This window comes from Protomyctophum bolini (assembly GCF_963924005.1).
Source record: "Protomyctophum bolini genome assembly, chromosome: 15".
Taxonomy (NCBI): Eukaryota; Metazoa; Chordata; class Actinopteri; order Myctophiformes; family Myctophidae; genus Protomyctophum; species Protomyctophum bolini.
Genome location: NC_137876.1, coordinates 18,808,291 through 18,834,597, shown reverse-complemented (window position 1 = coordinate 18,834,597; position 26,307 = coordinate 18,808,291). Strand labels below are relative to the sequence as shown.

General features: G+C 42.3%; 3 protein-coding genes across 4 annotated transcripts; 2 read left to right on the top strand and 1 right to left on the bottom strand.

Annotated features, from left to right (window-relative positions):
* The first annotated feature begins 800 nt into the window (after positions 1–800).
* ppie (peptidylprolyl isomerase E (cyclophilin E)) lies at positions 801–10,304 on the top strand. Its single transcript, XM_080783806.1, has 10 exons — positions 801–840; positions 3,304–3,402; positions 4,926–4,969; positions 5,620–5,646; positions 5,941–6,022; positions 6,151–6,254; positions 8,140–8,263; positions 8,433–8,618; positions 9,102–9,244; positions 10,097–10,304. Exons 1-10 carry the CDS (start codon positions 810–812, stop codon positions 10,163–10,165), a joined length of 909 nt encoding a protein of 302 aa, XP_080639932.1. The 5' UTR covers positions 801–809; the 3' UTR covers positions 10,166–10,304.
* Positions 10,305–11,966: 1,662 nt separating this feature from the next.
* jmjd7 (jumonji domain containing 7) lies at positions 11,967–18,322 on the bottom strand. Of its 2 annotated transcripts, none has more exons than XM_080783629.1 (9): positions 18,041–18,322; positions 17,185–17,338; positions 16,865–17,003; positions 15,601–15,718; positions 15,065–15,121; positions 14,160–14,255; positions 13,639–13,715; positions 13,364–13,523; positions 11,967–12,255 (listed from the first exon to the last, which is right to left on the bottom strand). In XM_080783629.1, the coding sequence occupies exons 1-9, from the start codon at positions 18,099–18,101 to the stop codon at positions 12,143–12,145; spliced, it is 975 nt and encodes a 324-aa protein (XP_080639755.1). In that variant the 5' UTR covers positions 18,102–18,322; the 3' UTR covers positions 11,967–12,142. The 2 variants fall into 2 exon arrangements, with proteins under 2 accessions (XP_080639755.1, XP_080639756.1); XM_080783630.1 differs by having other exon boundaries at positions 12,207–12,313.
* Positions 18,323–22,477: 4,155 nt separating this feature from the next.
* tbpl2 (TATA box binding protein like 2) lies at positions 22,478–26,261 on the top strand (the record flags this gene model as incomplete). Its single annotated transcript, XM_080783350.1, has 6 exons — positions 22,478–22,569; positions 23,339–23,426; positions 24,158–24,249; positions 24,407–24,574; positions 25,619–25,713; positions 26,185–26,261. The coding sequence occupies 6 exons, from the start codon at positions 22,478–22,480 to the stop codon at positions 26,259–26,261; spliced, it is 612 nt and encodes a 203-aa protein (XP_080639476.1).
* Positions 26,262–26,307: the final 46 nt, after the last annotated feature.

Here is a 26,307-nt window from a genome sequence, read left to right as displayed (position 1 = left end):
GACAGGTGGTGAAAAGCAGACTGAATGACCTTTAGAGCTGCCTTTAGACTACATGACCTTCAAAGTAGAAGTAGTAAAATATGCCATAAATATAAGTGAAGAGTATATACAATTCATGGGTGCCGTGTTAAAACCAAATGTATGGGGGAGCCCAAAAGCAAATGTACTCTGGCTGTAATGCTCCGTATGGATTTCCATGCATTCTGTGAAGTGGTCTAACTCACGGTGATATTCAACAGAAAGATGCCCTATAAAGGGCGAGGTCGCATGCACGCATCTGCCTGGGTGTATACTTGAAGTAGAGTGGTCTTTTGGGACAATTCAATTCAATTCAATTCAATTCAATTCAATTCAATTCAATTCAAAGGAGCTTTATTGGCATGAGAAAACATACGTTTACATTTACATACAAAGCAAGGCAAGCAACGCAAGTTTCACAATAAAATACAAACAGTTGAAAATGGGGAAAGTATAAGTTGGAGGGGGTACAGTATTTTGTGTATAGAGCTATGTCTAAACTAAGCTTCTAGGGAAATATTTTAATGGAGATTGTGGCCCCTAGATGTGTCATAGAGACTAATGTTTTGTGGAGGAGCGTTTTATCCATTGCTGGCTGTGTGTCTGAATTGTAGAAGAAAAAAAGTCATTACAATTTCGACATATTGCTTATAGCTACTTTAAAGTATATGTTATACCGCCAACAGCAGGTGGCGCTGTGACAACCTTGCCTCCCACCAGCCATCCTTTGGTAGCAAACCAATGACGTCACGCTGCTGACTGAGGTCAAAGTTGAACGCTTTCGATCCAACATGGCGTCGACCAAACGAGTGCTTTATGTTGGTGAGGATAATTTAAAAACATTATTTTTTACCCACCACACATTTAAAGCGTTTCTTTACCCAAGACGCGTGTAATACATGTTGTTTCAGTTGTGTTACATTACTTTAGTTATTCAGAAAGGTTTATGTCACGCTTTCTTTGAGACTCACGTAGGCTTTGTTGTTTTTCATTCTCCCGTTGGGTTGGCTCCTCTGAATTATATCGGATCTATAAGCTCAGCTCCACTCACAAAGCGACGCGTTGTCGACTTGTAGATCGGCTATTTTTCTACGCTCGTCTGGACACCGTCATACGACGAAATAGCCTAATCGGGCGACGCTACAGACAGACTAGCCGCAATTTGCAACTCTTTTTTTTATAATGGGATTGATCTAGAGTTGCAATACCCTCCATTGACTCCCCACTCACCCATTTGCGTTTGCGATCTGCTTGTCTTAAACGAGCACTTTAAAGTGCTTCCCATACTTGTTCATGTCAGGGAGTCCGTACCCCATGGACCCCCATTAGAAAATATATACAAATATATGTGCAAAGTATGTAAATATCTTATCTTATGGGGGTGAAAGGAGTCACAGGACCCCCTGTCAGTCACCCCCATAAGAGAAGATATTTACGACTATAGCAGTGATTTTCAACTATTTTCATTTCAAGGCCCCCCGGTTGGACCTGAATTGGGCTACGGTCCCCTATTTAATGGCATTTAATGGCACCCCAATTTATATTGTAAAATCAAAGTTAATTGAACTCTGAGAGTGTACAAATGGGGCAGTGATGTAAATAGGTTTTCAATGTAATGAGTCACGGGATGCAGGGATGGTCTTTTAGATGAGTCCCAGGGACATTGTTTGAGTCCCACTTCAACGACGTTATAGGAGTCATAAATTGCCATTTCATTTTGAATGTGGTTATATTCATGTAGAAAACAGAAGAAATGATTAAACGGTAACGGTTCTCAACCGTGTCGGAAGCGGGCAGCTCACCGGAATCGGCCCGGCCCCCTGGGCACGTTCCTAGGGGTCTGGATGTTCCGGAGAACCCCCGACATGGTAATTCTCATTTGGACGTGGGGCGGCTTGCCGGAACCGGCCACGTTCCTGTGGGTCTGGAACGTCCGGGAACCCCGAGTCCGGGGACACGGAGTTGCACCACTCACTTCACATGGGTGTGATTTTTGTAGAAGAGGCAAACTAATATTATTTATGCCATTTGCTATGATTGATTGAACACGTACGTTTATGATTTGATTTGGGTGTGTTCTACATTTAAGTGTTAGTGTTGATTATCGTGTATTAATCTAATTATAGTAAAACTAATACTATTATACTAAAAAGATAAAGATCAAGGGAAAAGAGACCTTTTTACAGTACAATAATGTTTCAAGTTTACACATACTACAAATAAACTGCATGAACAATATTAGTTTGACTACAACAACTCTACAAAAATATATATTTATGGCAAATGGCATATTTTAAATTGAGATGATTACGGTGGTTGGAATTATATTTAGCTACCGATTTGTCATTGTCTATTATTAAATATTGACAGCATTTTGTTTAATGCTGCACTGTGCAACGTTCTACTCTGGATTTGAACCCGGTTTCCCTGCACAAGTGCTGACATTTTATTTGACCAGAGCCTGCCTGCTTGATCAGGGGATAAATTGAATCTTAATCAGTGGTCAAGATTCATGTCAGATCCTGTGTCTAGGTGAGACATGACCTGGCTTTGACACCAACTGAATGTCTAACTAAAATGGTGCCTTTTATTATATAGTGCCTTTCTCCAAGGCACTTTACATAGAAAACGCAGCTAATAATCCGAAAAACGTGCTCTGTGTGCAGGGACCTTGACCCTGGAGGAGCCTGGGATTGAACAACCACCCCAATTGTATAATTGTATTATATTGTACTATTAACCCATTCAGGACGGGAACCCCTGTTGGTGTTTACGGTTTTAAGCATTTACGTTATACTTTAGCTATTGATCAATAGAAGATCTACAAGCCCATAGCGCAGCCTCACTATGAGCTTGTAGATCTGCAATTTTTTTAAATCGTGAAAATGTGGCGCAAATCTTTGAATATATATTCTTTCAGAGTGAATGTTTTAACTCAAACCTTTTCTTCTGGGGGGGGGGGGGGTCCCTGGAACTTCATATCTTCAGATGGGGGTTGGCAGCCAAATACAGATCTTTCTGGGGGTCCTTGACATGAAATAGGTTGAGCACCACTCACATAGAAACATAGATTTTTCAGAAAACTGTCAGGATTTAGAAGACATTTGTAGAATCGTCCTCATGTCTAAATGGGCTAACATACCATACAGAAAATATTAATTAATTTAAAAAAAAAGTTGCATAGTGCTACTTTAACCAGCCGCTGTTCCCCCCCCCCCTTTTTTAAACTTTTTCTTTTGACAGTTTTGATACATTTATGTAAGATATTTGTTGTGTTTGTGACAGGTGGCCTGGCCGAGGAGGTGGACGAGAAGGTGATGCATGCAGCATTCATTCCATTTGGTGACATCACAGACATTCAGATACCATTAGATTATGAAACGGGTAAGGCATCGATTAGTTATGTTGTACAAGTGTGATAATAGTGCCACTATTATTAGTGTATGTAACACCAACACCTAATAATAACAATAATAAGTATGATTCCTCAAATTAAACCTTTTTCTTTTCAGCACTTTAATAGATACAGTTTTTTATAGATTTATAGAAAGATGAATAACAACCACGTCCAAGTTAGCAGCTCTATTTTGTGTCATTCATTACTAGGAATGCACCGAAAGGGAAATTCTTGGCCGAAGCCGAATACCAAATATAGGAAACAGTTGGCGGAAAACCGAATATCCGAATATGATTTTTTTTTTACCTACAATTGCTGTCATGGCCGTACCTTAAAGCTACCTGATTTATGGCCAAAAAAACTGTTATGGCAAAACTTAACTTAAATAAAAATCACTATAATGGGTCCATTAAACGTTTATTCGGCTCTTTTGAATGCATTAATTGCATACACTATTCGCCGGTGATATATCTTCTGCCTATTTGGGCCGAAACCGAATAGTCAGAAAATTTTTAGCCTTGTTCTGCCGAATATTTCCTGCGGACGAATATTCGGTGCATCACTACAGGAAAAACCTTAAAGTGGTTAAAGCAAAAAATTAAGTAAAACTACAAGAAACGGCTACAAATAAAATGTTAAGATTTGTTTCAAAAAATAATAATATAATAATATATATATATATATATATATATATATATATATATATATATATATATATATATAACGATGGCTTCCATTATCGCTTTGCGACTTTTCAGAAATAGAAAGCCTGTAGCCTTCTATTAGCTTGGATTCCCCATCGATGATGTCACTGGCGGACGTCTGTGTTACTGTTGACAGCCACCATCTTTGTTTGGTGATCTGATAATGACCATAACCGATGCTTCTTCACATGGAACAGATGCATGTGGATTGCTTACTTCCTCTGTGTGTTTCGTATGGTAACAGGATAGGTGGGCAGTTTTTGATTTGAGTTTTAGTCAGTCTTTTTTAGTCACCTGGAATCTTTTAGTGTTAGTCTAGTTTTAGTCGACTACATCTGTAGTTGATTTAGTCGACTACAATGTGTTTTGGCGGTGCCTTGATGCCGTCGTAAAGACTGATTTTTGCACCTGCTGAAAATAGCCGATCTTCAAGATCAGTGCGAGGGCTTGCACTAGTAGATCTGCCATTTTCAGCATGTAACCAAGTGTAAAATGATTTATACTTGTCCACTAGTCCCTTCATAACATTTTAGTCTAGTTTTTATTTGTTGACACAAATTGTCAGTATATTATTTAGTCTTAGTTTTAGTCATCATTTCTTCTAGGCCAATCAGAATGGGGGGGACCGTTATATTATTTCCACACAACTCTTATATTAATGATATAATGTTGAAAATTAGCATTTTTCAACACATTACATGTTACATTTGTTTTAGGTTTTCTTTAGTGCCGACCTATCCCGCATCCGTTTTATATGCATGACTTTTTGTTGTAGATTGTTGACGTCTTCATTGGTTGTTTTTCAGAGAAGCACAGAGGATTTGCCTTTATTGAATTTGAGCTGGCAGAGGTAAGTTACTGCTACTGTGTGCACTCCAGCAGTGTTGTTTTCGTCGACTAAAACTACGACCTTTTTTCACTGACTAAAACTAAATAAAAACGAATCTATGATGACTAAAACTAAGACTAAATATACTGACAATTTTGTCAACAAATAAAAACTAGACTAAAATGTTAGTAAGGGACTAGTGGATAAGAGATCCAGTTTTATGCTGGGTTGCATGCTGAAAATAGCAGATATACAATCTCGCAGCGCGACGCGTTGTGAGATTGTATATCTGCTATTTTCAGCATGCAACCAAAGTGTAAAATATGTCATTACAACTACATCAAGGCCTGTCAAAACACATTTTTCGACTAAATCAACTGTAATTTAGTCGACTAAAATCGTATGACATTTAGTCGACTAAAACTAGACTAAACACAAGAACATTCCAGGTGACTAAAATGTGACTAAAACTAAGTGAAAACTATTCAAGAGACTATGACTAAAACTAAAATAGAAATTTGCTGCCAAAAACAACACTGCACTCCAGTGACTTGTTGTACTGTAGATTGCCACCTTGTGGACGTTGTAGGTCATAGCTTTGTCACAGAGTATGAGTGCTTGATCTCGTGCATTTGTGATTAACATCTCTTTCTGGATGTTGTCTTCCATAGGATGCAGCGGCTGCCATTGACAACATGGTGAGTTGAGGTCACCTGACTCACTTAAACCACTTTGAAGCTGGTGTCCCTGTTTTGGGCATGATGTCAATAAACAAATGTACAAAGAAATATAGCTTTATTTACTTTTTTTTTTTTCTTCTCCAAAAATAGGTGTTCACCATATATTAGCCATTCTACTTGGCATACAAACGAAGTACATTATAAGTGGTTAAGCGATGACAAGTCCACAATGTCCACACATACAGACAGTACGTGTCAAATCTCTAGTACGGGGAAGAAATGACACTGGGCCTCTGCCGTTTTCTCCCCCAGAACGAGTCTGAGCTGTTTGGACGAACAATCCGGGTGAACATCGCCAAACCGATGAGAATCAAGGAGGGCTCTTCCCGACCAGGTGATTATTAATGTTTAGAAGACGTGTCGTACAGTGCTGTTTGACTTGACTGGACTGGATGTACACAGATCTAGACTCTGTGACCGTCCTGTCCTTCACCGTGGCTCCCTCTGTCTTCGTTCCCTCAGTGTGGTCCGATGACGACTGGTTAAAGAAGTTCTCCGGGAAAACCGCCGAGGAGGGTGACACGGAGGAGTCTGCCGCGGACGCCGCCGGTACCACAACGCAAGATGTGAGAATGCGGTCTTTTCAATTCACCCTTTTTCAGTACCGTAGTGCTGCCAGAATTGGGCCAAAAATGATATTTCAATATTCCTTTTAGAACACCACATGTATTCAAACAATTTTTCGAATGATTTCGAATGTCGAATGTATATGATTTTAATATGAATGTGATATGAATATTGCAGCCTGATATGCTGTAATACTATCTCTTTCTTTATCTATATGGTCCGGTACTGTATGGGCTGTGGTTGGTGCTGAGAAATGCACTCTCTTCAATTCAATCAAATGAATGATTCATAATTATAGCCTAATTTCTGTCTAACGTTTTAGTTTACGTGGCACAGAGTCCTCGGAAGAACTCACACAGCAATTGTATTGTTTTTTTGTTTTTTTAATTTGAATCTTCATTTAAAATATTCGATTATTCTTTTATTTTGTACATTCGAATATTCATTCAAATTATGAAATATTCGTTGGCAACACCATTTGTCAGCCTTCTGATTGGTCCCTGACTGACTAACCAGCAGGCTCTTTCTGCCTTGTTCCGCCTCGGTTCTGCCTTGTTCATGTTGAATTTGCTAAAACATCATAGTTGGGGGGGAAAAAACTAAAAACAAACGTGACATGCCGAGTCACCATGTGATGTTCCTTTTTTTTACTGACACCAAGTTCAACCCATTTTGGGGGCGGGAACCCCTTTTGGTGTTTCAAGCATTATGTTATACTTTATATTGAAAAATAGCAGATCTACACTCGGTGCCGTGCTACGAACTTGTACATGGAAAAAGGTTGAGCACCACTGACATAGAAAACTAGGTTTTTCAGGAAAATGTTAGGATTTAGAAGCCTCAGTCCAAAATGGGTTAAAATAAGAATTGAAGGCCCAGGCGGTGGCGTAACCGTCTGGGCACCCGACTGGTAATCCAGTCGCAGTGTGGCCGCGGGGTTCGACTCCCGAGCCCGACACGGCCTTTACTGCATGTCTTTCCCCCCCATCTCTCTCCCGTTTCCTGTCTGTCCCTTCAAAAAACCAATAAAAGGCGTAAGCCGCAAAAAAATATCTTAAAAAAAAAAGAAAAAAATAATTGAATTGAATGCACAGAATATCAATATGAAGCAACTGAAAAACATGTTATTTCAATGGTAGTGGATGGAGAGAGGATTTTTGTCCAACCATGGAACTGCAACCAATGGGTGTGAAGAGGGGCACAACCACGGGTGGGACTAGACAAAGGGTGAATTGTGTGTCTGGTCTGTCTGTCTTTTTTTATTTAATTTATTTTACAGGGACAGTAAAAAAAAAAAACAATCTATCAAGTTATAAAAACATGAAACCGTTTATAGCCATGGCTAATTTGCAACGCCAGTCCATGGTTAGGCCTTTTATATACAAAATATTATCTACCTAGGCTATGCTAACAATAATGGTTGTTAATTACAGAGAATACATGCAAATGCATCTGATCTAATAATATACTACCGGTATGCTAATTATAGTTTACAACAAAATGACGGTACACCTTACATTAACCTACAAAACGGAGCAAACATAATCACTCCGATAACCAGTCCGAGACTTTACATGTGAGCACAGTTGATTGGATTTCTACCATAGTTTGAGTCATTTGTAGAGCACGTTACCGTCCGTCTCTAGTTTTAGTGCCTTAGGTAAGGGCGTTCCAAAAGTTTGGCCCCTTTGCTTAGAAGGCAGACTGTCTGAATGAGTTGTTGCACCTGGGAACAATACAGTTAGTTACCACTTGTGGAGGCTTGTGTAGTTGCTCTACCAGAGCTCGTCTTGTGGATTATGGTCTGTCTTGTGGGTCAAGACAGTGTGTTGTGATTGTCTGTTTGAGACGGTGATATTATTGTCTTATTATCCTTGTTGCCAGGGTGAGCCCCCAGCCAAGAAGGGCAGAGTCAACCCTCAGGTCTACATGGACATCAAGATTGGGAACAAGCCGGCAGGAAGACTTCGATTCCTACTGCGAGCTGACATCGTTCCCATGACTGCAGGTCTCTCGCTCTCTCTCTCTCTCTCTTTCTGTCTCTTTCTATTTAATACAGCTTTCCGTTAGACTCTGCCAGAAGGTAGATTTGAATGAATTGTTTGTGTAATAACGGGTTGAAACAAGCCCCGATAAAGGCACATGGTTTGATGAAAAGATGTCGTCTTTTCTTCTAGAGAACTTCCGCTGCCTGTGTACACATGAGAAAGGCTTTGGGTTCAAAGGCAGCTGCTTCCACCGTATCATCCCTCAGTTCATGTGTCAGGGAGGCGACTTCACCAACCACAACGGAACCGGCGGAAAGTCCATCTATGGTCGCAAGTTTGACGACGAGAACTTTGTCCTCAAACACACGGCTCCAGGTGAGACCCGAGTTGCTTAAGTGCACACGGATATTGCAATTGCTGGTATTAATCAGGTCGTGGCATATATCTGATTGATGTTTTTTACATGCATAATTAGGGTCTCATGTTACAACGTCGAGCTAGACATTATTATTAAATTGTCAGAAGATTGTGTGGGGAGAAAAAAACATGCTGATTTTTGGATGTACATGGTCATTTTAACCTGAGACCAGATTCTACAGAATGTCTTCCAAATCCTGAAAAACGTAACCGTGGCGCTCAAACCACAGATACTCCCTGTATTTACAAGCTCGTAAGCTGTATGCCGCGCCACAAGCTTGTAGATCTGCTATTTTTCAACAGATTGTTTAAAATAAAGTGATGGTTGAAGTGGTTTAAAGCTATAAGGTAACACAGATGCGTCTAAATGGGCTAAATTAGGGTAAGATCAGCGTATTTGCTGCCGTGGGTATTAACAAGGCTTCTCTTTTGGTCATATAGGACAACTCTCCAGTGCCAATTCTGGTCCAAACAGCAACGGCTCTCAGTTCTTCATCACAACGGACAAGACGGACTGGCTCGATGGCAAGCATGTGGTGTTTGGAGACCTGATAGAGGGCATGGAGGTGGTCCGTGCAATGGAGGTAAGATCTGGTGTATGTTGTTATTGTATACCGTATCATTTTCAACAATCATCACACATTAGCCCTTCGCTAAATCCCACCCGAAAACGCGATTGTATCCAATCATAGCTGTCAATGTTATTTTGCATGGCTGTGTTGTTGAACATATACATGGCTTACTGTCGAGAAAGTTACACGACTGACCCACCCGGGTGATGGCAATAATACTAATGACCGTAGTCTACCGTGCAACATGACAACTCCTGTCGGGTGGTCGCTGAAAGTTGATTTCTCCCTCTGTCATTTCCTCATGTTTCTAGTTTACTTAAATAGTGTCATGCAAATGTGTCCACTGCATAGCCTACTGCAGGCCTCGTAAGACATTTTGATGCTCTTGCTACTGAAATGATCTATTATGGAGAAATCCCATTATTTAACATGCATCTCAATGGGGGAGAAGGAGAGCTCTCCTCACTGTGCTAACGTGCCTATTGGACAAGGAACGGGTTGGGAAGGGACTTAGCAAAGGGCTGCTTGCAGTTTCTTCCCCCAGGCCATTAGAACCCTGAATGCTCGCCATATACAAATTACAAAACAAACATCTTGAGTGTTTTTAAACGTCTTTGCCTCTTTTTTTTATGTGTCTATTGTTTTTAAATGTGACAAGCACCATAAGTTGTGGAGAACAGTATTGTTCCCCTGTATTCCTAGTGTGTATTGTTGTGACAATAAAAAACTGATTCTGATGCATGATTAGTAATTGAAACATTTCTACCATGTGCATTTTATTTAGAGACTGTCCAAGCAATGGAGGTCGGTTCCAAAGCTATAGTCTTGTAATCCTCAGCATGACCCTGTCTTGTGTCTGTACAGGCTCAAGGAGCAAAAGATGGCAAGCCCAAGCAGAAGGTGATCATCTCTGACTGCGGAGAATATGTATGAAAAGTGTGTGTGTGTGTGTGTGTGTGTGTGTGTGTGTGAGAGATATGACAGATGGGGATGACAGAAGTGGAGTTTTTTGTCTCTACTCTATTTTTGAACTTGTGTTCTCTGTCATGTAAATATTTCAATAAACCTTTTTTTTTTAATTAAGAATTAGAACCAAATTTGTCATGGCTGGTGTGCAGTTTTATTTGTTTTTTGTGCAACTAGGTAAATTTTTGCCATCAACTTTTATATGGTTTATATGTTCCACTGATTCCCCACACGTTGGCACGAAGAGCTTCAATCTAAAAGAAAACCATCAGTGATATAATTGTACAACGCTGTTGTTAGAGCTATTCTACCAAAGGCAATATGTGTTCCCTTTCATTTTCATATGACATTCCAAATAGGTCAGTGAGGTCACATCCAACGGCAAAGTCTTGTAATCCTCCTCAGCATGTCTTGTTTACATTCATGTTATGTCAATTTAGAATTGCATATTTTATCCTCATCGATTTCACAATTCCATGTGCTTTTATTTTATTAATATTCTTGACTAGAGTAAAGACCCAGCGTAGAGTTTCTGTTGACTGTTTCCGACCGCAGTGTCCTCATTGGGCACATGGCGTGGCGTCCTCCTCACCTCCTTTGGGAATGTGATGAATGATCCCACAACCTCCGACGATCAGTCGGCCACAATGACAAAGAGGTTGGAAGACATTCTAAAGAACCCACTCAGATCGTCCATGCCCAAGATCGCTTTGACTGGCCAAGAGAGCAAAAGAAATCCGACGTTCAGCAATTCGATCAGGCCCAATGATACCCGTTCGGGTATAACAGCAGTTGGCCGGCGACTAACTGCATCTGGCTCCAGGAGGTGCCCGTGCACTGCAGTCAGTCAAGGAAGAAGGTGTCTGTCGGCTGATGGGTCACAGGCTCAGAGTAGTGCCAGTGAGCATCGCTACAGTGTGGGCAAAAAACCAAAGATGGCGATGCACCACAAATTAGCTGATTCTGTAGGAAGAAATTGCTCACACCCAAACAAATAACCATTCAGTGCAGTAATTATAGACCTGAGACCAAATTCTACAAATGTCTTATTTCATTTCTCCCCCCCCCCCTATACCACGATTTTGTAACTCATTTTCACCCCTGTGTCAATTATCTATTGTGGTCCTGAGCTCTACACACCCTCCGCTAGCCTGGGGAGAGCAACAGACTTGAACTCATGCTTCCTTCATACCCGAGTGTCCAGGCTGTTACCTGACAGTTACCCTGGTCGGACGTAGCACGTGGGGTAAACTACCCTAGGGGACATGGGGAGAACATGCAAACTCACTCCACACAGAAAGGCCCTTTCGTCAGCCCCGCCTTGGGCATGATCACTGATGACGCGGAGGAGAGGTCACGCCGCCAGCGCCCACAGCATCCCGAGCGGAAATCGAACCCAGGACAGCACTACCGACTGTGCCACCGTGACCCTCAAAAATGTCTTATTTCTATATCAGTGGTACTATTTTTTGACCACGGTCACATATTGTGGCACCTCTCTTAATGCTTTTCAGCGCTGAGCGGTGGTTCTTTTTCCAACAGCTTATGGTTAAAATAAAGTTAAAGTGTTTAAAAGCTTAAGTGACAGATGTGTTCCAGCCAGGTCTTAATGGGTTAGTGCAGGGGTAGGCAACCTGTGGCTCTAGAGCTCTTATAGGCCCTCCTCCCGTGGCTCCCAGTCGCTACGGCAAAGAAATATGAATAGGAATAAGAGGCTTTCCTTTTCTTTTACATTTCATCAACATTTATTGAATTTGCAGTAGGCATAAAGTTATTCTTTCATTTTGATATTTCAAAAACAATGTTGCCTATATACACCAGATAAAAATAAGAATCAAATTGAATGAAGGAAAATAGAAAAAAAGACACTTATTTGTTTTCACCACAAATGCTGCTGGCTTTCTATACTTCTATGTCTATGATCATTACGCCATGCAGAGAGACCTATGATGTGGGCTGGCCATCCTCTGATGTCGTCAGCGTGAGACCGGCCAGAGACTCCAGCAGCTGGAAGTAGTTGTACTTGATGTCAAAGTCCATGTCATACCAGAAGTTCACTGCGGAAAAACACACAAGATCGGATCCCAGATCAGTCCATGTCATACCAGAAGTTCACTGAAAACACACAAGATCGGATCCCAGATCAGGGACATCAGACAATCACCCAATAAAGGAGTGTATCCTGTAAGGTGTTGTGAGCTTGCAGATCTGATATTTGTACAATATTTATCCGTAGAACCTAAATGTAATGCCTCAACCTCAACCCCTACTATTCCAGGACAGGGTCCCGGGGGGGGGGGGGGGGGGGGGGGTTCTCCTTTGTATATAGTGTTTTTTTTTGTTTTTTTGTATGTATTATTGTATTGTGTTACGTTTTCTAAAAATATATTTTTTATCCCACGATTTTGTAACCCATTGGGGGACAAAGGGGAGAGCAACGGACTTGAACTCATGCTTCCTTCATGCCTGAGTGTCCAAGTTGCTCCTTTACACCTGACAGGGGCGAGTTTCCCTGGTTGGACGTAGCACGTGGAAGGAACACGTTATTCCAACCAGTTCCTTTCCCCTCCATCAGGCGCCCCGGCTGGCCAGGGGGAGGCAGTTTAGAGACCAGGATTACTGCATCTTTTTTGTGAGGGTACCTACCCTAGGGGACACGGGGAGAACATGCAAACTCCACACAGAAAGGCCCTTTCGCCAACCCCGCCTTCGGGTATGGGCACTGATGACGCCAGCACCCACAGCGTCCCGAGCGGGAATCGAACGCAGGACCTTCTAGCTGTGAGGCGACAGCATTACGTTTTAATGCTATGTTGATGAACTGTGTTATCCTTTTGGCCTTAATGTCTGATTGTACCTCGTGTGCGGTTTACAGTTATGAAGTATTGAATCAATCAAAACATCCCACTCACGTGAAGTGAGAGGCGCTCTTATCATACTGTTGCATCTACATCTGCCAATCAAATCATTGCATTCCGTGCTACACACACGCACGCAGTGCACACACACACACACACACACACACCTGGGCATAGGAGGGTCTAGCTAACATCACAATTAGCCAATAATAAGGAATACAAGGATCATCAGATCCTACATCGGTGACATTGCGTTCAACCAAACGAATCGGAAAAGGGGCCTGTTGTGTACCGTTATGTACTGTACCTGCTATGCAGCCGTGGGTCTGTCTAACGTGGTGAAACCACAGCGAGGGGAGGTACAGCATCTCTCCTGCCTTCACCGTGCAGCTCAGTGGCCGCGCCCCGCGGTACGCCGGGTAACGGACCAGGTCTGGATTCAACGGGTCCAACGGAATCCACGGGACCTTTACGGGAAGAGGAGAGGGGATGGATGGATGGATGGATGGATGGACGGACGGACGGTGAGATGGTGTTCTTCTGTACGTGGAAGACGAGAAGTACGAAAGGAAAATGGCTCACCTTTTCAGACGCCGCAACATCAACTATTTCAAAATCTCCATCGGGCTTCTGTCTGTAGACCGCAGGCTGGTACAACTCTGAGAGAGAGACAGAGAGAGAGAGAGAGAGTAGCCAAATGTGTGATAATGTTTCAAAACGGTTCCAAATGATAGTCTTCAAGACACAATAAAGTGGCCGCACACAGCTGGTAGCCATAGTGCTAATAATTGATTCTGCACGCAGAGTAATGAAAAACCAACGTTTCGGCACCTATACCTGCCCTTTTCACACCGCGAAGAAGGCAGTTAGCTGCCAAAACGTTGGTTTTAATCCAGGATAAATCGGCACTTTGGCTACGAGTGTGCGGCCACTTTATTGTCTCTTGAAGGCTAGCGTTTCTACGCTATAGCCTTCACAGAGGCTAGAGTTTCTACGGTTACCAGAAGCATTAGCGTTTCTGCGGTTACCAGAAGGTGTGGTTAACGTGTTGTCACCAGGGTTAGTGCAAGGCGTGGTAAAGCTATGTCACCATGGTTACTTACCATAGGGTATGAAGGGGCGATCTGATGGAGGCAGGAGGATGAACTGCTTCTCTCCGGAGATCACACAGTACAGGTTCTCATAGTGATCCTTGTGCACTGAAACGGCACAGAGAAATATGTTGACATATTGCATGCAGTCACTAGTGAAACATGCACTAACATTACTATAGGACCTTTTATCTCCATATTTCTAAAGTGTTGGCGAGTATGCCAGTCTATGCCATTCCCATAACCTTTATTTATCACGTGATGATTGTAATACACTTTCTAATTGGAATGCTTCAGTTGATGTTGCACTTACCTGTGTTTTATATTTGGCTCCATCTTGCGCCACCCTTATCCCTAAACGTATTTGCCATTTTTTTTACTATTTACTATTTTAAAATAGTTCAACTAGCCGATCTACATAGAGACATTGTGAGCTTGTAGATCGGCTATTTTAACTATTTTTAAAAGGGTTTTCTTTAATAGTAAAACATTGCATATTAGTTTAGGGATAAGGGTTAAGGGATCTAGCCCTTACTGCATTATTTTACTAACTTGTAGCTGCACTTTAATGATTATTAATGGAATGTATCAGTGGTTCTCAGGCGGTTTTTTTTCTTTTTCATTTTAAGGCCTCCCATAACTCTGAGAGTGAACAAATGGAACCAGAGTTGCACACCTGTCAGGGACCATTTGGACCCCCCTCAATGAATCCCCGAGAGTCTATGGACCCCACTTTGAGAACCACTGTCCTCGGATGTTTTTAAATTGCACACGGGTATCGGATTGGTACTCCGTATCGACCGATACGCAAGTTATGGGAATCGGGATGGGGGGGGGGAATGGTATGGGAATGGGTACATCTCTAGGTGAACAGTAGTAAAGTCAATACAGCTCATGATGTTAGGTGGAGGTCTTACTGGAAGTGACGGCGCTGCCTTCACCCAACCAGAAGTTCACTGCATCCGGTAGCTTTCCTGAGGAGAAGAAAAACATAGAAAACATTTTTATTTCATGCCATTTAGGGGCTTTTTAAAGTTTTGTATTTATTTTACATTTTAAATGTTTATACAATAATAACTTGACATGTGACCATGACACTGTATCTAGAGATGCGCCGATATGGACATTCTTGGCCCCAATTTAGCCGATACTGATACCGATATATGTTTATATAGTTTTTTTGTATTTTTTATTTCCCCCTTTTGTGCCAGGGAAATAATCTTCTTCAATACAAGAAATAAATGTTCAGAATCTACGTCTTGGTAGGCTGCATATAATATAACAAACACAGCAACATAGCCAACGCAAAAGGTAAAGAGATACATATTATAGCCCTATACTGTCATCGTTTCATCATGTCAGTTTTATTTTCTGATACCGATATTGACCGATAACGGCAAATATAGGCTGATACATCGGTGCATCCCTAATTGTATCAGAAGCCATTTGGTACCCAGAGCGTGGCTCATCCAGGGTATGTGAGACTCTACATCTTCAGTCAGTTGAGACAACTCCTCTGTCAGGTTAGAACACTGTTTCTGTACGTAGAAGACGCCGCCGCGCTGCTCCACCTGAAATAACATTAGGATTATTATTATTATACGGTAAGTAAGTAGTTTTATAATAGGGTACAAGGCACCTCTCCACTAGTATACAGAAGAAAGAATCCTCAGTTTTCATTTAACTCTCGAGAGTAAAATGTCATCAAATGGACCGTTTCGATTACATTTTTATTTCCAGATTGTAGGCATTTATCAGAAATAAAATTCTTAACATTTGTGGTGGAGGAAAGTTAAAGGGACACTTCACCCTTTTTGCAAAGAAATATATGTTAATGATGTTTAGAAGCTTTAGATCACTTTCCTGGGGGTATTTATGTGTGTAATATGTGGTTTTAGATATTTTAGATTGTAGCAGTGAGCCTGTTGTCTCTGATGTCATGGACACTGGTCTCACTACCTTCCTGGACTACAATTCCCATAATTCTTTGGTGCACTGCACCTTGTGGATAGGGGGGAGAGCTGTCTTACTGAGACAACATGTAGTCCAGGAAGGAAGTGAGCCCAGTGTCCATGACAACAGGCTCACTGCTACAATCTAAAATATCTAAAACCACATATTACACACATAAAGACCCCCAGGAAAGTGTTCTAAAGCTTCTAAACGTCATTAACATATATTTTTTTGCAAAAAGGGTGAAGTGTCCCTTTAACAACACAAGCAATCCAAGGAGAAACACATGTAGGGGGTGAGGTTGGGTCTGAAAAGGCAACAATCCTGATTATTATAGAGGGTATATGCGCATGCATAAAGTGAGTTTAACATCGTTTATCAGATAGGACTTTTCTGTTTGGCTGTATAGGCTGTCAAGGCCAGAAAGTAGGGGGGGGGGGGGGGGGTTGCCACTCAGTAGGCATAATAACTTCCGGGTATGAGGATGATGTCACATGCATTCCCTCTATTGATCTGAAGTTCGGCCTAGCCCACAATAATAATGAATGTAATATGGATGGATCTGTTGACCCAGTGTTTTCGTCCACTAATACTAAGACGAAAGATGTTCGTCGACAAACTTTTTTCCACTGAGGAAAACTAAATGAACTAGACTAACACTAAAACATTCCAGGTGACTAAAATGTAACTAAAACTAAATGGAAGCTATATATTCAAAAGACTAAAAACTAAATTTGCTGCCAAAAACAACACTGTGTGTTGACCTTCCTCTCGATGATGTCCAGCAGGGAGGAGAACGCCATCCGCCGCTCTTCTGGCATCACAAAGCGGTCTCCGTTCACCGCGTCAGCGTAACCATTAGGGGTCACGGACACGCTGATCACCTTTGACCCCACCGTCTCCCTGGTTGGGGAAAAAGCAGTGAAACGACATTTGGCGTTTTGCCATTACTCCACATTAATGGTCCGAAACTCATGCAAATTGGTCACTCGTGGACCTTATCTCTTGCCTATGGTTGGCTTCTGTGTGACGGGCCCATTTTGCACGAAATGCCACAAATACTTATACAGTGTGTGACCCTTACCGGAGGTAGGAGGGGCTCCACCTGGACAGGGCCGGCCAATGGTTGAAGGCATTGCGAATGATGCAGGGTTTGTTTGGACCAATCCAGTCACGGTAGAAGTCTAGAGGAGGTGGGGGCTCATCCAAGTAAGGCACTGATTGGTTCAGGTACAGTTCTGGGGGGGAAAAGAACTTCAACTTTCAACTTCCGCATCCCATTGTTACAATGGGAGTCAACGCTAGTGTCGCCACTCTCTTACTAGATTACTCTGTGAGGACCTATACAGCCTCGGGGCCCAGGCTTTTAAATCTGAGAACACATTCATCTGCAAATAAAGTAGAAACAGCAACAGTCTGTCAAAGTGAATTGGTGAGGACCAAATATAATAACGAGGTTTAAAAGGTTTAAAATGGTGAAGTGCTCATTTAAGTATTTCAATATTAAACAATGTTAATAAATGAGCATAGATAGATAGACAGATACGGTAGATAGATAGATATATAGATTAAAAATGACCTGAGTCTGACGCATTAAGAGTTTGCAGATTTGCTATTTTCACTGAAAATATTATTTCCCCAGAATATAGGGACACTAGTGGGTTCAAGTTCATGGTCAATACTCAATAGTCAAGTCAATACATATACAATAGTTGAGTGTTCATGTGTGTACAAATAATGAAACCAAATGGACTTATTCATGTCAAGGCAAGGGCACCCAATGCATTTGTAATTTATTTGGCCACAGACAACCATCTGAAAATATGTTGTGCCACGGAGCACCTCTATTAAAGGAAAGGAACTTAAGGGTCCCAGTCGACATTTAAAAAAAATCTAAATCGGGGTTCTTGATATGAAAACGGTTGATGAGAATGACTCACCATGTGCCTCTTGAGCAAACCGTGTCAGACATTTCTCCACAGCTGCTATTTGCTCTGCCATATTAATAACATTGGTTTATTAATAGAGAACTATACCGCAGGCCGAACTTCACATTTCTAGACGTGAAAACACACAACAGTGAATAGACTATATCATCCACCCTGACTGTTTTAGTTATCGTGACATTAATTACGATGATAATAATTATGAATGTGTATTTTAAGAAGCAGACAGATGACAGATCACAGCCATATCACAGCCCAGGCGGCCATGCTGCTTTGTTTACATTCTGGGCGCATGCGCACAGTGTGCAGACCCTTCTTCTGTAGCAGGAGAAGAAGCTGCAGGCTGTGCGTGGTGACGTGGTGGCGACACGTTGTCTCCTCCTACAGGCCAGTTAGTGAACTACAGCAACTTCTCATTCAGGAAAACTGAGCAGAAGATGATACAAGTCAATAATACAATATAAATATTAGATTTATTTCTCACAACAGATGGCCATTCTTTTCAGATATTAGCTTGCACTGGGTGAAACTAAACGTTTCCAAATTCCACAGCTGGCTGGCCTGGTAGTAGTATAGATAGGCTACTTGGCTAGTTGGCTCTGGCTGGCTTCAGTTTCTTTCCAAGTAGCTACACACACCTGTGCATCATCAACACTTTGATTGATCCAGAGAGGTGCATGGCATGGGCGCTGTGTTGTTGTTGTTGCTGCAGCGTGACTGTTGAAATGTTCTCTAGTTTACAATGGATGAATCAGCCTTGGAACACTACTTTGATGACACCATTGCCAGTGTAAGTACAGTCAGAGAGACAGACATCTCGTCGTGTAACCCCGGGTCTAGTATTTAAAGCACTTTACAAATCATCAGTGTTGATTTGTACACTCTTGAGTGGGTAGTACTGTGTGGATTCGACTGACTGTTGTGTTGTCAATCATAATCCTAAATGAACAGTAAAGACATGCAGCAGGGTTGGATTTTACTTTGGGATAATCTGTGCTTCTGCTTTTTGTTTTGATATGCCACTCTTTGCATTGTTATGGCTGGTGGAGATAGCAGCCTGCTATTTTATTTGATCCCTGCTTCTGTTCACTCTGAAATGTACATTTAAGTATAGCCGCAATTTCCAACCCATTGTAAAAAAACTAGAGTTGCAAATTGCGGCTAATTTAAGTAGGCTACGCATTTCCCTTTGTCTGATATAGGCTACTGATAGCCTATTTATGTTTGATAATATCACAGGTTATTAAAAAAGGTGAAGATAACTTCACTATACTATATGTTTCATAAGAGTGTGTTTCCCATGAGCAGTGGTTCTCATTCTTTTTTCCTTGGAGCCTCCCTTCTTAGAGGCCTATCTATCTTACCCTTACTCACTTTAACCATTCATTTATGTCCACATAGAGGAGAAACTACAGGGACACACATATTGTAAGGTTACATTAACAACATCATGGCATATGTTTTCAATTGTCATGATACAATAAAATGGTGCATTTGACATAGATCGTGCATTATATTCACCCATTCACAAACGCACACATTCATACACCATGCAAGGCACCATGCAAGGCACCAACCTGCACATCAGGGGCAATTAGGGGTTCCGAGTCTTGCTCAAGGACACTTCGATACTAACTCTGGGGGAGCCCGGGTTTGAACTGGCAACCTTGCGGTTACCATCCACATCCAGCCACTCTCTACCCCTGTAAGTAACAGCATCTCTGCGATACAAGGCGGCTGCCAGTTATAGCAGAGACAGCACAGTACTTTACCAGCCATTTTGCCTCCCTTTTGGGCATCCCAAGTTGTTGAAGCCCTTAGCCCTCTATCAACCAATCTTTGAGCATGTCCTAGGCCCATATATGAAAACAAATGGTCTGGTCATAAAAGCTTCCTCGGCTAAGGTCAAAGGTCCATCGTGGCATCTCTAATACAGACACTTCCCTGGACTCTTCATCAACCACAACAACATCTGGTGTCTGGTTAGCTGTCAAAGATGTCTCTGGGTTATCACAGAGATGGAACATGGATGAAACGACACAGGGATGTTTGTACATTTGAGTAGGCTACTATAGACTAATAACAGTTTAAGTCCACACTAATTATCCATAATGTATATCAATGATGGATAAGGGGTCAGTACAACTAAACTGTTATTCGTTTATAGTACTCATTTGTAAATGCATTTCGATTCTGCACATACTGTACTACATTAACGGTGCTGGTTTCAATTGGTGTGGTTGTTAGGATGTTATACGCACGCATGCACACACACACATGCACGCACGCACGCACGCAGCTTTGTGTGTCTGTGTGTACCGCGTAAATTGTTTGATTGGCTGAGCACGGAATATACTAGTGTACGATGATAAGAACGCCGCTTACTTCACACATGCCCAAAATAGGGCTACCAGGTGGTTAAACGTTTGAACAGTTATTATTGTGCTTTACAATGATAGATTCCGTATGGCAAGTTGGACTGACATCACATTGAAAATGAGAACATAGCATCGGTTGTCCCGATCCGATCGCGTGGTCGGAATCGGATCGGGAGCAGAAAAAAATCTGATCTGGACATCCCTAGTATCAATATTATATCCATATTATATTATTGTTATACTGGATATTGTCTGTGATTTTGGATATTAGACTTAGACTTACATGTCGTGCTTTAGCTATTGAAAAATAGCAGATCTACAAGCTCATAGCGCGCCACCAAGTGGCGCGCTATGAGCTTGTAGATCTGCTATTTATTTTTTAATCGAAGAGCGACTGACATAGAAGACATTTTTATAATCTGATCTCAGGTCAGAATGGGTTGAGAGCCGTTTCTCTCTCTCTCTCTCTCTCTCTGCAGGATGCATCTAGCTTCATGTTTGATGGGGAGCTGGGAGCGAGTCCTAAGCTCCAGGAAGCCAGCTTCCTCTCCTCGTCGACGGGGGAGCAGGGGAACAAACTGGGAGATGATCTGGATCTCAGCTTCCTGCCGGACGAACTCAGCACCCAGGAAGACCCAGCCTCCGATCAGAACAATACAGGTATCTTATGCATTATGGACGGATAGTAGACAGAAGTGTTACTTTGTGTAAGATGTGTGTCACTCTTTTGTTATAGTGATGAAGTCAGGGCCTAGGAAAACACTCTTGACTGATGTTTAACATACCGCACCACCTGCTTTATTTCATTTAATTGATATTTTGTCAATATCAATTACACAGCTAGAAGGTCCTGGGTTCGATTCCCACTGGGGACACTGTGGGCACTGGCGGCGTGTTCCCTCCTCCGTGTCATCAGTGCCCATACCCGAGGTGGGGGTTGGTGATAGGGCCTTTCTGTGTGGAGTTTGCATGTTCTCCCCGTGTCCCCTAGGGTAGATACCCTCACAAAAACATGCCGTAATCCTGGTCTCTAAAACTACCTCCCCCTGGCCAGCCGGGGCGCCTGATGGAGGGGAAAGGAACTGGTCGGAATAACGTGTCCCTTCCACGCGCTACGTCCGGCCGGGGAAATTCCCCTCTGTCAGGTGAAAAGAAGCAGCTTGGACTCCTCATGCATAGAAGGAGGCATGAGGTCAGTCCGCTGCCCCCCCAGGTTGGCAGAGGAAGTGTAGCGCCCAGGATTACATTAGATAATTGGCACTGGGTGAAAAAGAAAACTGGGTTACAAAATTGTGGGATAAAGATTATTAAAAAAAAAGAAAATTGATATTTTGTCATATGGTTTATTTTTTGTCATAATTGTAATTGCGCTTTGGCAACTCCAATGTTATGCCAATGAAGCCTGTTGAAATGAATTGAACAGAGACAGACAGATGGATATTATTTTACATATACTGTACATATAAACTACCTATACATATATACTACTATGCCATAGTACATATGTATAGCATAGTATAGTATATAGTATATATGTATAGTTTCATTATATAGATATTCCACTGTTACTTTCTTAGCTTACGTATGTTTCATGATAAATGCTTTTATGTGATGTATTCCCATGCTTTTGTTCTTGCTTAATGTAAATCGCTCTGGATTAAGAGCGTCTGCTAAATGCCTAAATTGTAAATTGTAAATTGCAACTCCAATGTTATGCCAATGAAGCCTGTTGAAATGAATTGAACAGAGACAGACAGACAGATGGATATTACTTTTTGATCCTCGTGGGGAAAGTCTGTGATGGGAGACAGTAGTTATAAGTTATACATGTATATTCCAATCTCTGAAAAACGAAAGTGAATGAAAGAAGCTTAGATGTATTTGCATTATATATTATTTTCATTATCTATTTCGTATTATTTTTTCAGGTGGAAACCCTTCGTTGAACGCGACTCAGGACAGCGGCATCTTTACAGACTACGACACCCAGAATTCCACCACTGTGGAGGCACCTGGAGATTCTGCGCTCGGGGCGGAGCCTGGGACAGGAACCATGGCCTCTCCTTTCTGCCACATGACCCCCATGACCCCTATGACGCCCATGACCCCCGTCACGGAGCGTTCTGGAATCATTCCAATGCTGCAGTGCGTCCGCTATTCCAAAGTCACTTTGTTAAAGCTTTGTTAACGCTCTCGCCCAAGAACATTATTTACTATTCTCGGGGCCTATCGGGTCGCAGCTCGAACGGCCCTGAGTCGGCTAAGCGAAACTTCGCAGCGTTCGACGCGGCAACTCGCTCGCTTTAGCTCGCTCTGTGTGGTCTCACGTGGCTCAAGTTAGTTTGAGACGGCGCGGTCTAATCCATACAGTTATATATTTAGCTCTAGTCCGCAGTTGTTGTGGATGAGAGGCACTTCTGCATTGGCCACAGAAGCGGGGCCTGGTTATATAAGCACAATTCGTGTATAGGATTTAGATTTTAGAACGTCGCATTTCAACCAAACTTTTGCCACTCTTTCGAGAGGGAATTTCTTCCTTGTCCAGGGGAGATATTGAGTACTATTTGTCAACCAGTAGATCATGTCCTACCCGGGCGCCAGGATTTAAGGCCCTGTTCAGTAAACTGAGTAACTGAGTATTTCTACATTGCACTATTGATACTTTTACTTTAGAAAAAAAAAACGTTTTCCACCACTGGCTGCCAGTCTGACCAAGGCCTAAAATGTCTCGATAAGAGTAGGGAGACCACCTCCAGCCTCCAACCACTGCACATGTACTAGTTACACTGTATTAGTATACGCTACCACATAGAGTGACTGCGATAAGGTTTTAGACAGTCATTCAAAGAAGTTCGGTCCGGATTGCACATTTAATTGTCGCCTTCATTGTGTGTGTGTGTGTGTGTGTGTGTAGGAATATTGTGTCAACGGTGACCCTGGGCTGTCCACTAGATCTGAAATTTATCGCGCTGCATGCCAGGAATGCAGAGTACAACCCCAAGGTACTGTACATTATGGTATATATATCGTCGCTGTTGGGCAGAAACCTTGTATCTACATTTCTAAGTTTTTTTTCCTTTAATACACAAATAAATAATAACGTCCGACTTCGTCGCACAAAAGTAAAAAATCTACACGCCAATCTACAAGCTCACAGATGTGCTGTTTTCGCTGTTCTGAAAGTGTGTCTGTGGGTTTTCTAAATATGTATCAAATGAAAGGTTTTGACAAGCTATTATAACTACATTGCATCCATTGGAATACAGGGTATTTCCCCCCCAATTTGTGTGTGTGTGTGCATGCGTGCCAGCCAGCCAGCCACCCACATTAGATGTTTGTTTTTTAATATGTTTAATCTAGAGTTGCAGCACCAAACATTGACAGCCCTTACATCCAAACAGAAAAGTCCTACACAGTATCTGATTTTATTAAACAACGTTAAACACACCAACACATTGCAGCTGTACGAAAAGCTTGAATTATGTCAATATGTCAAAGTGTTTGTTTAATCCACCGTAGACATGTTATGAGCTACTTTCTGTCAAGAAATTCCCTGCAGGTTATTATTTAAGTTAAATATAAGTATTGGACTTTGGAAGTGCTCGTTTTCAATAACACAACCACAACAGGTGGTACACACAGGGCCGTTTGAGTGCTTCCAAACTCCATCACTTGTCTTGGAATAATAATAAAGGTAATGTAACCTACAGCGTCAGTAGTCGTGTGCTTTCAGAGATTCGCTGCAGTCATCATGCGGATTCGGGAACCGAGGACCACGGCTCTCATCTTCAGTTCCGGGAAGATGGTCTGCACTGGAGCCAAGAGGTCAGGCACACATCATCATACACCTGTGCCGACCACCATTAGAGAGCAGTGGAATCCCTTGGTTAAATCTGAACTTCTTGAAGTGATTTGTGTGTGTGTGTGTGTGTGTGTGTGTGACTGACCGTGACTGACCTGTGGTCCGTCCTTTTCGATGCAGTGAGGAACAGTCCCGGCTGGCGGCCAGGAAGTACGCCCGCGTGGTTCAGAAACTGGGGTTCCCGGCGCGCTTCATGGAGTTCAAGATCCAGAACATGGTGGCGAGCTGTGACGTCTGCTTCCCCATCAGACTGGAGGGACTGGTGCTCACGCACCAACAGTTCAGCAGGTACACACAGACAGCTCGGCAGTGGCGTGCACAGATAGACACTAGGGGGTGCTAGAGCTCCCCCTGCCCTTTTGGCAATTTTGCTCTTAAAAAAGAAAAAAAAATATTTTTTTCTTTTTTTTTTTTTCTTAATTTGTAGTGTGTGGACCATGGTGACATTGATCAATTATTGATAAAAAACGCTTCTACTATATTATTTAGGCCCCCACAATCAAAAGCTATGTTTCTATGTCAGTGGTTCTTCGATTAAAAAAAAATAGCAGACCTACAAGCTCGTAGCGTGCCACTCGCTATTTTTCAATAGCTAAAGCACCAAAATGGGTTCCCGCCCCAAAATGCGCTGCACAAGGTGCCCTTTTTTCACTTGAGCACCTGCCCCTCTAAATGTCTGTGCACGCCACTGCAGCTCGGAATGCAGACAGACAGACGGATCAATCAGCAGGCAGGTAGGCAGACAGACAGGTAGGCAGACAGACAGACAGACAGACAGACAGACAGTTCTGCAGCTCAGAATGCAGACCGACGGCTCTGTAGGTAGACCCAACAGCCCAGAATGTAGACAGACAGCTCAGCAGGCAGACAGAAGGCTCATCAGGTAGACAGACAGGCAGCGATAACGGAGACATATTACAATAATGTACATTTAGCCTAAAGCAGTGGTTCTCAAACGTTTTGCATTGCACCCCCTGTTACCTCTCGACCTAGCTGACCCTCCCCCCCACATGGAAATACAAATTGCATAATTTATCTATATAGAGACAAATATTTCCTATATATGAACCTGAATATGGCATATACGTAGCATAATATGCTATATTCTGTATATACTTGCCATATATTGGCATAATTTGTTAATATATTTAAAATAAATCCATAGCACGCACCACAGTTTGGGAACCACTGGCCTACAGTAGGTACATTACAAGGACATTATTCTCGTAATGCACAGTTATTTAACTGTCACATCATGACGTATACACTATGCAACTGTGTGTGTGTGTGTGTCTCGCTCTCTCTCTCTCTCTCTCTCTCTCTCTCTCTCAGTTATGAGCCAGAGCTGTTTCCAGGTCTGATATACCGGATGGTGAAACCTCGAATCGTACTCCTCATCTTTGTCTCTGGGAAAGTTGTTCTCACAGGTACTAAACGATATGAGACTGTGGTTGTACTGGTCAGCTCCCAGTGACCGACAGTAGAAGACTGTGGTTGTACTGGTCAGCTCCCAGTGACTGACAGTAGAAGACTGTGGTTGTACTGGTCAGCTCCCAGTGACCGACAGCAGAAGACTGTGGTTGTACTGGTCAGCTCCCAGTGACCGACAGCAGAAGACTGTGGTTGTACTGGTCAGCTCCCAGTGACCGACAGCAGAAGACTGTGGTTGTACTGGTCAGCTCCCAGTGACTGACAGTAGAACACTGTGGTTGTACTGCTCAGGGTGCTAAAAAATGTAATAGATACATTAGTAGTAGTATTAAGGAATTATTACCAACTTGTGAATTTCAAATATGAAAGTATGACATGCTAAACAGCATAATTATACTAGTATTGCTATAGTTATAGGAGGCAGGTGAGGCGGAGTGTGATTCTTAGCTTGTGTTCTGGTCATTCAGGAGCCAAAGACCGTGGCGAGATCTACGAAGCGTTCGAGAACATCTACCCCATTCTGAAGGGATTCAGGAAGCACTGAAGATTGAATTGTATAACATCAATCATTTGCTTAGTAGTGAAAAGCA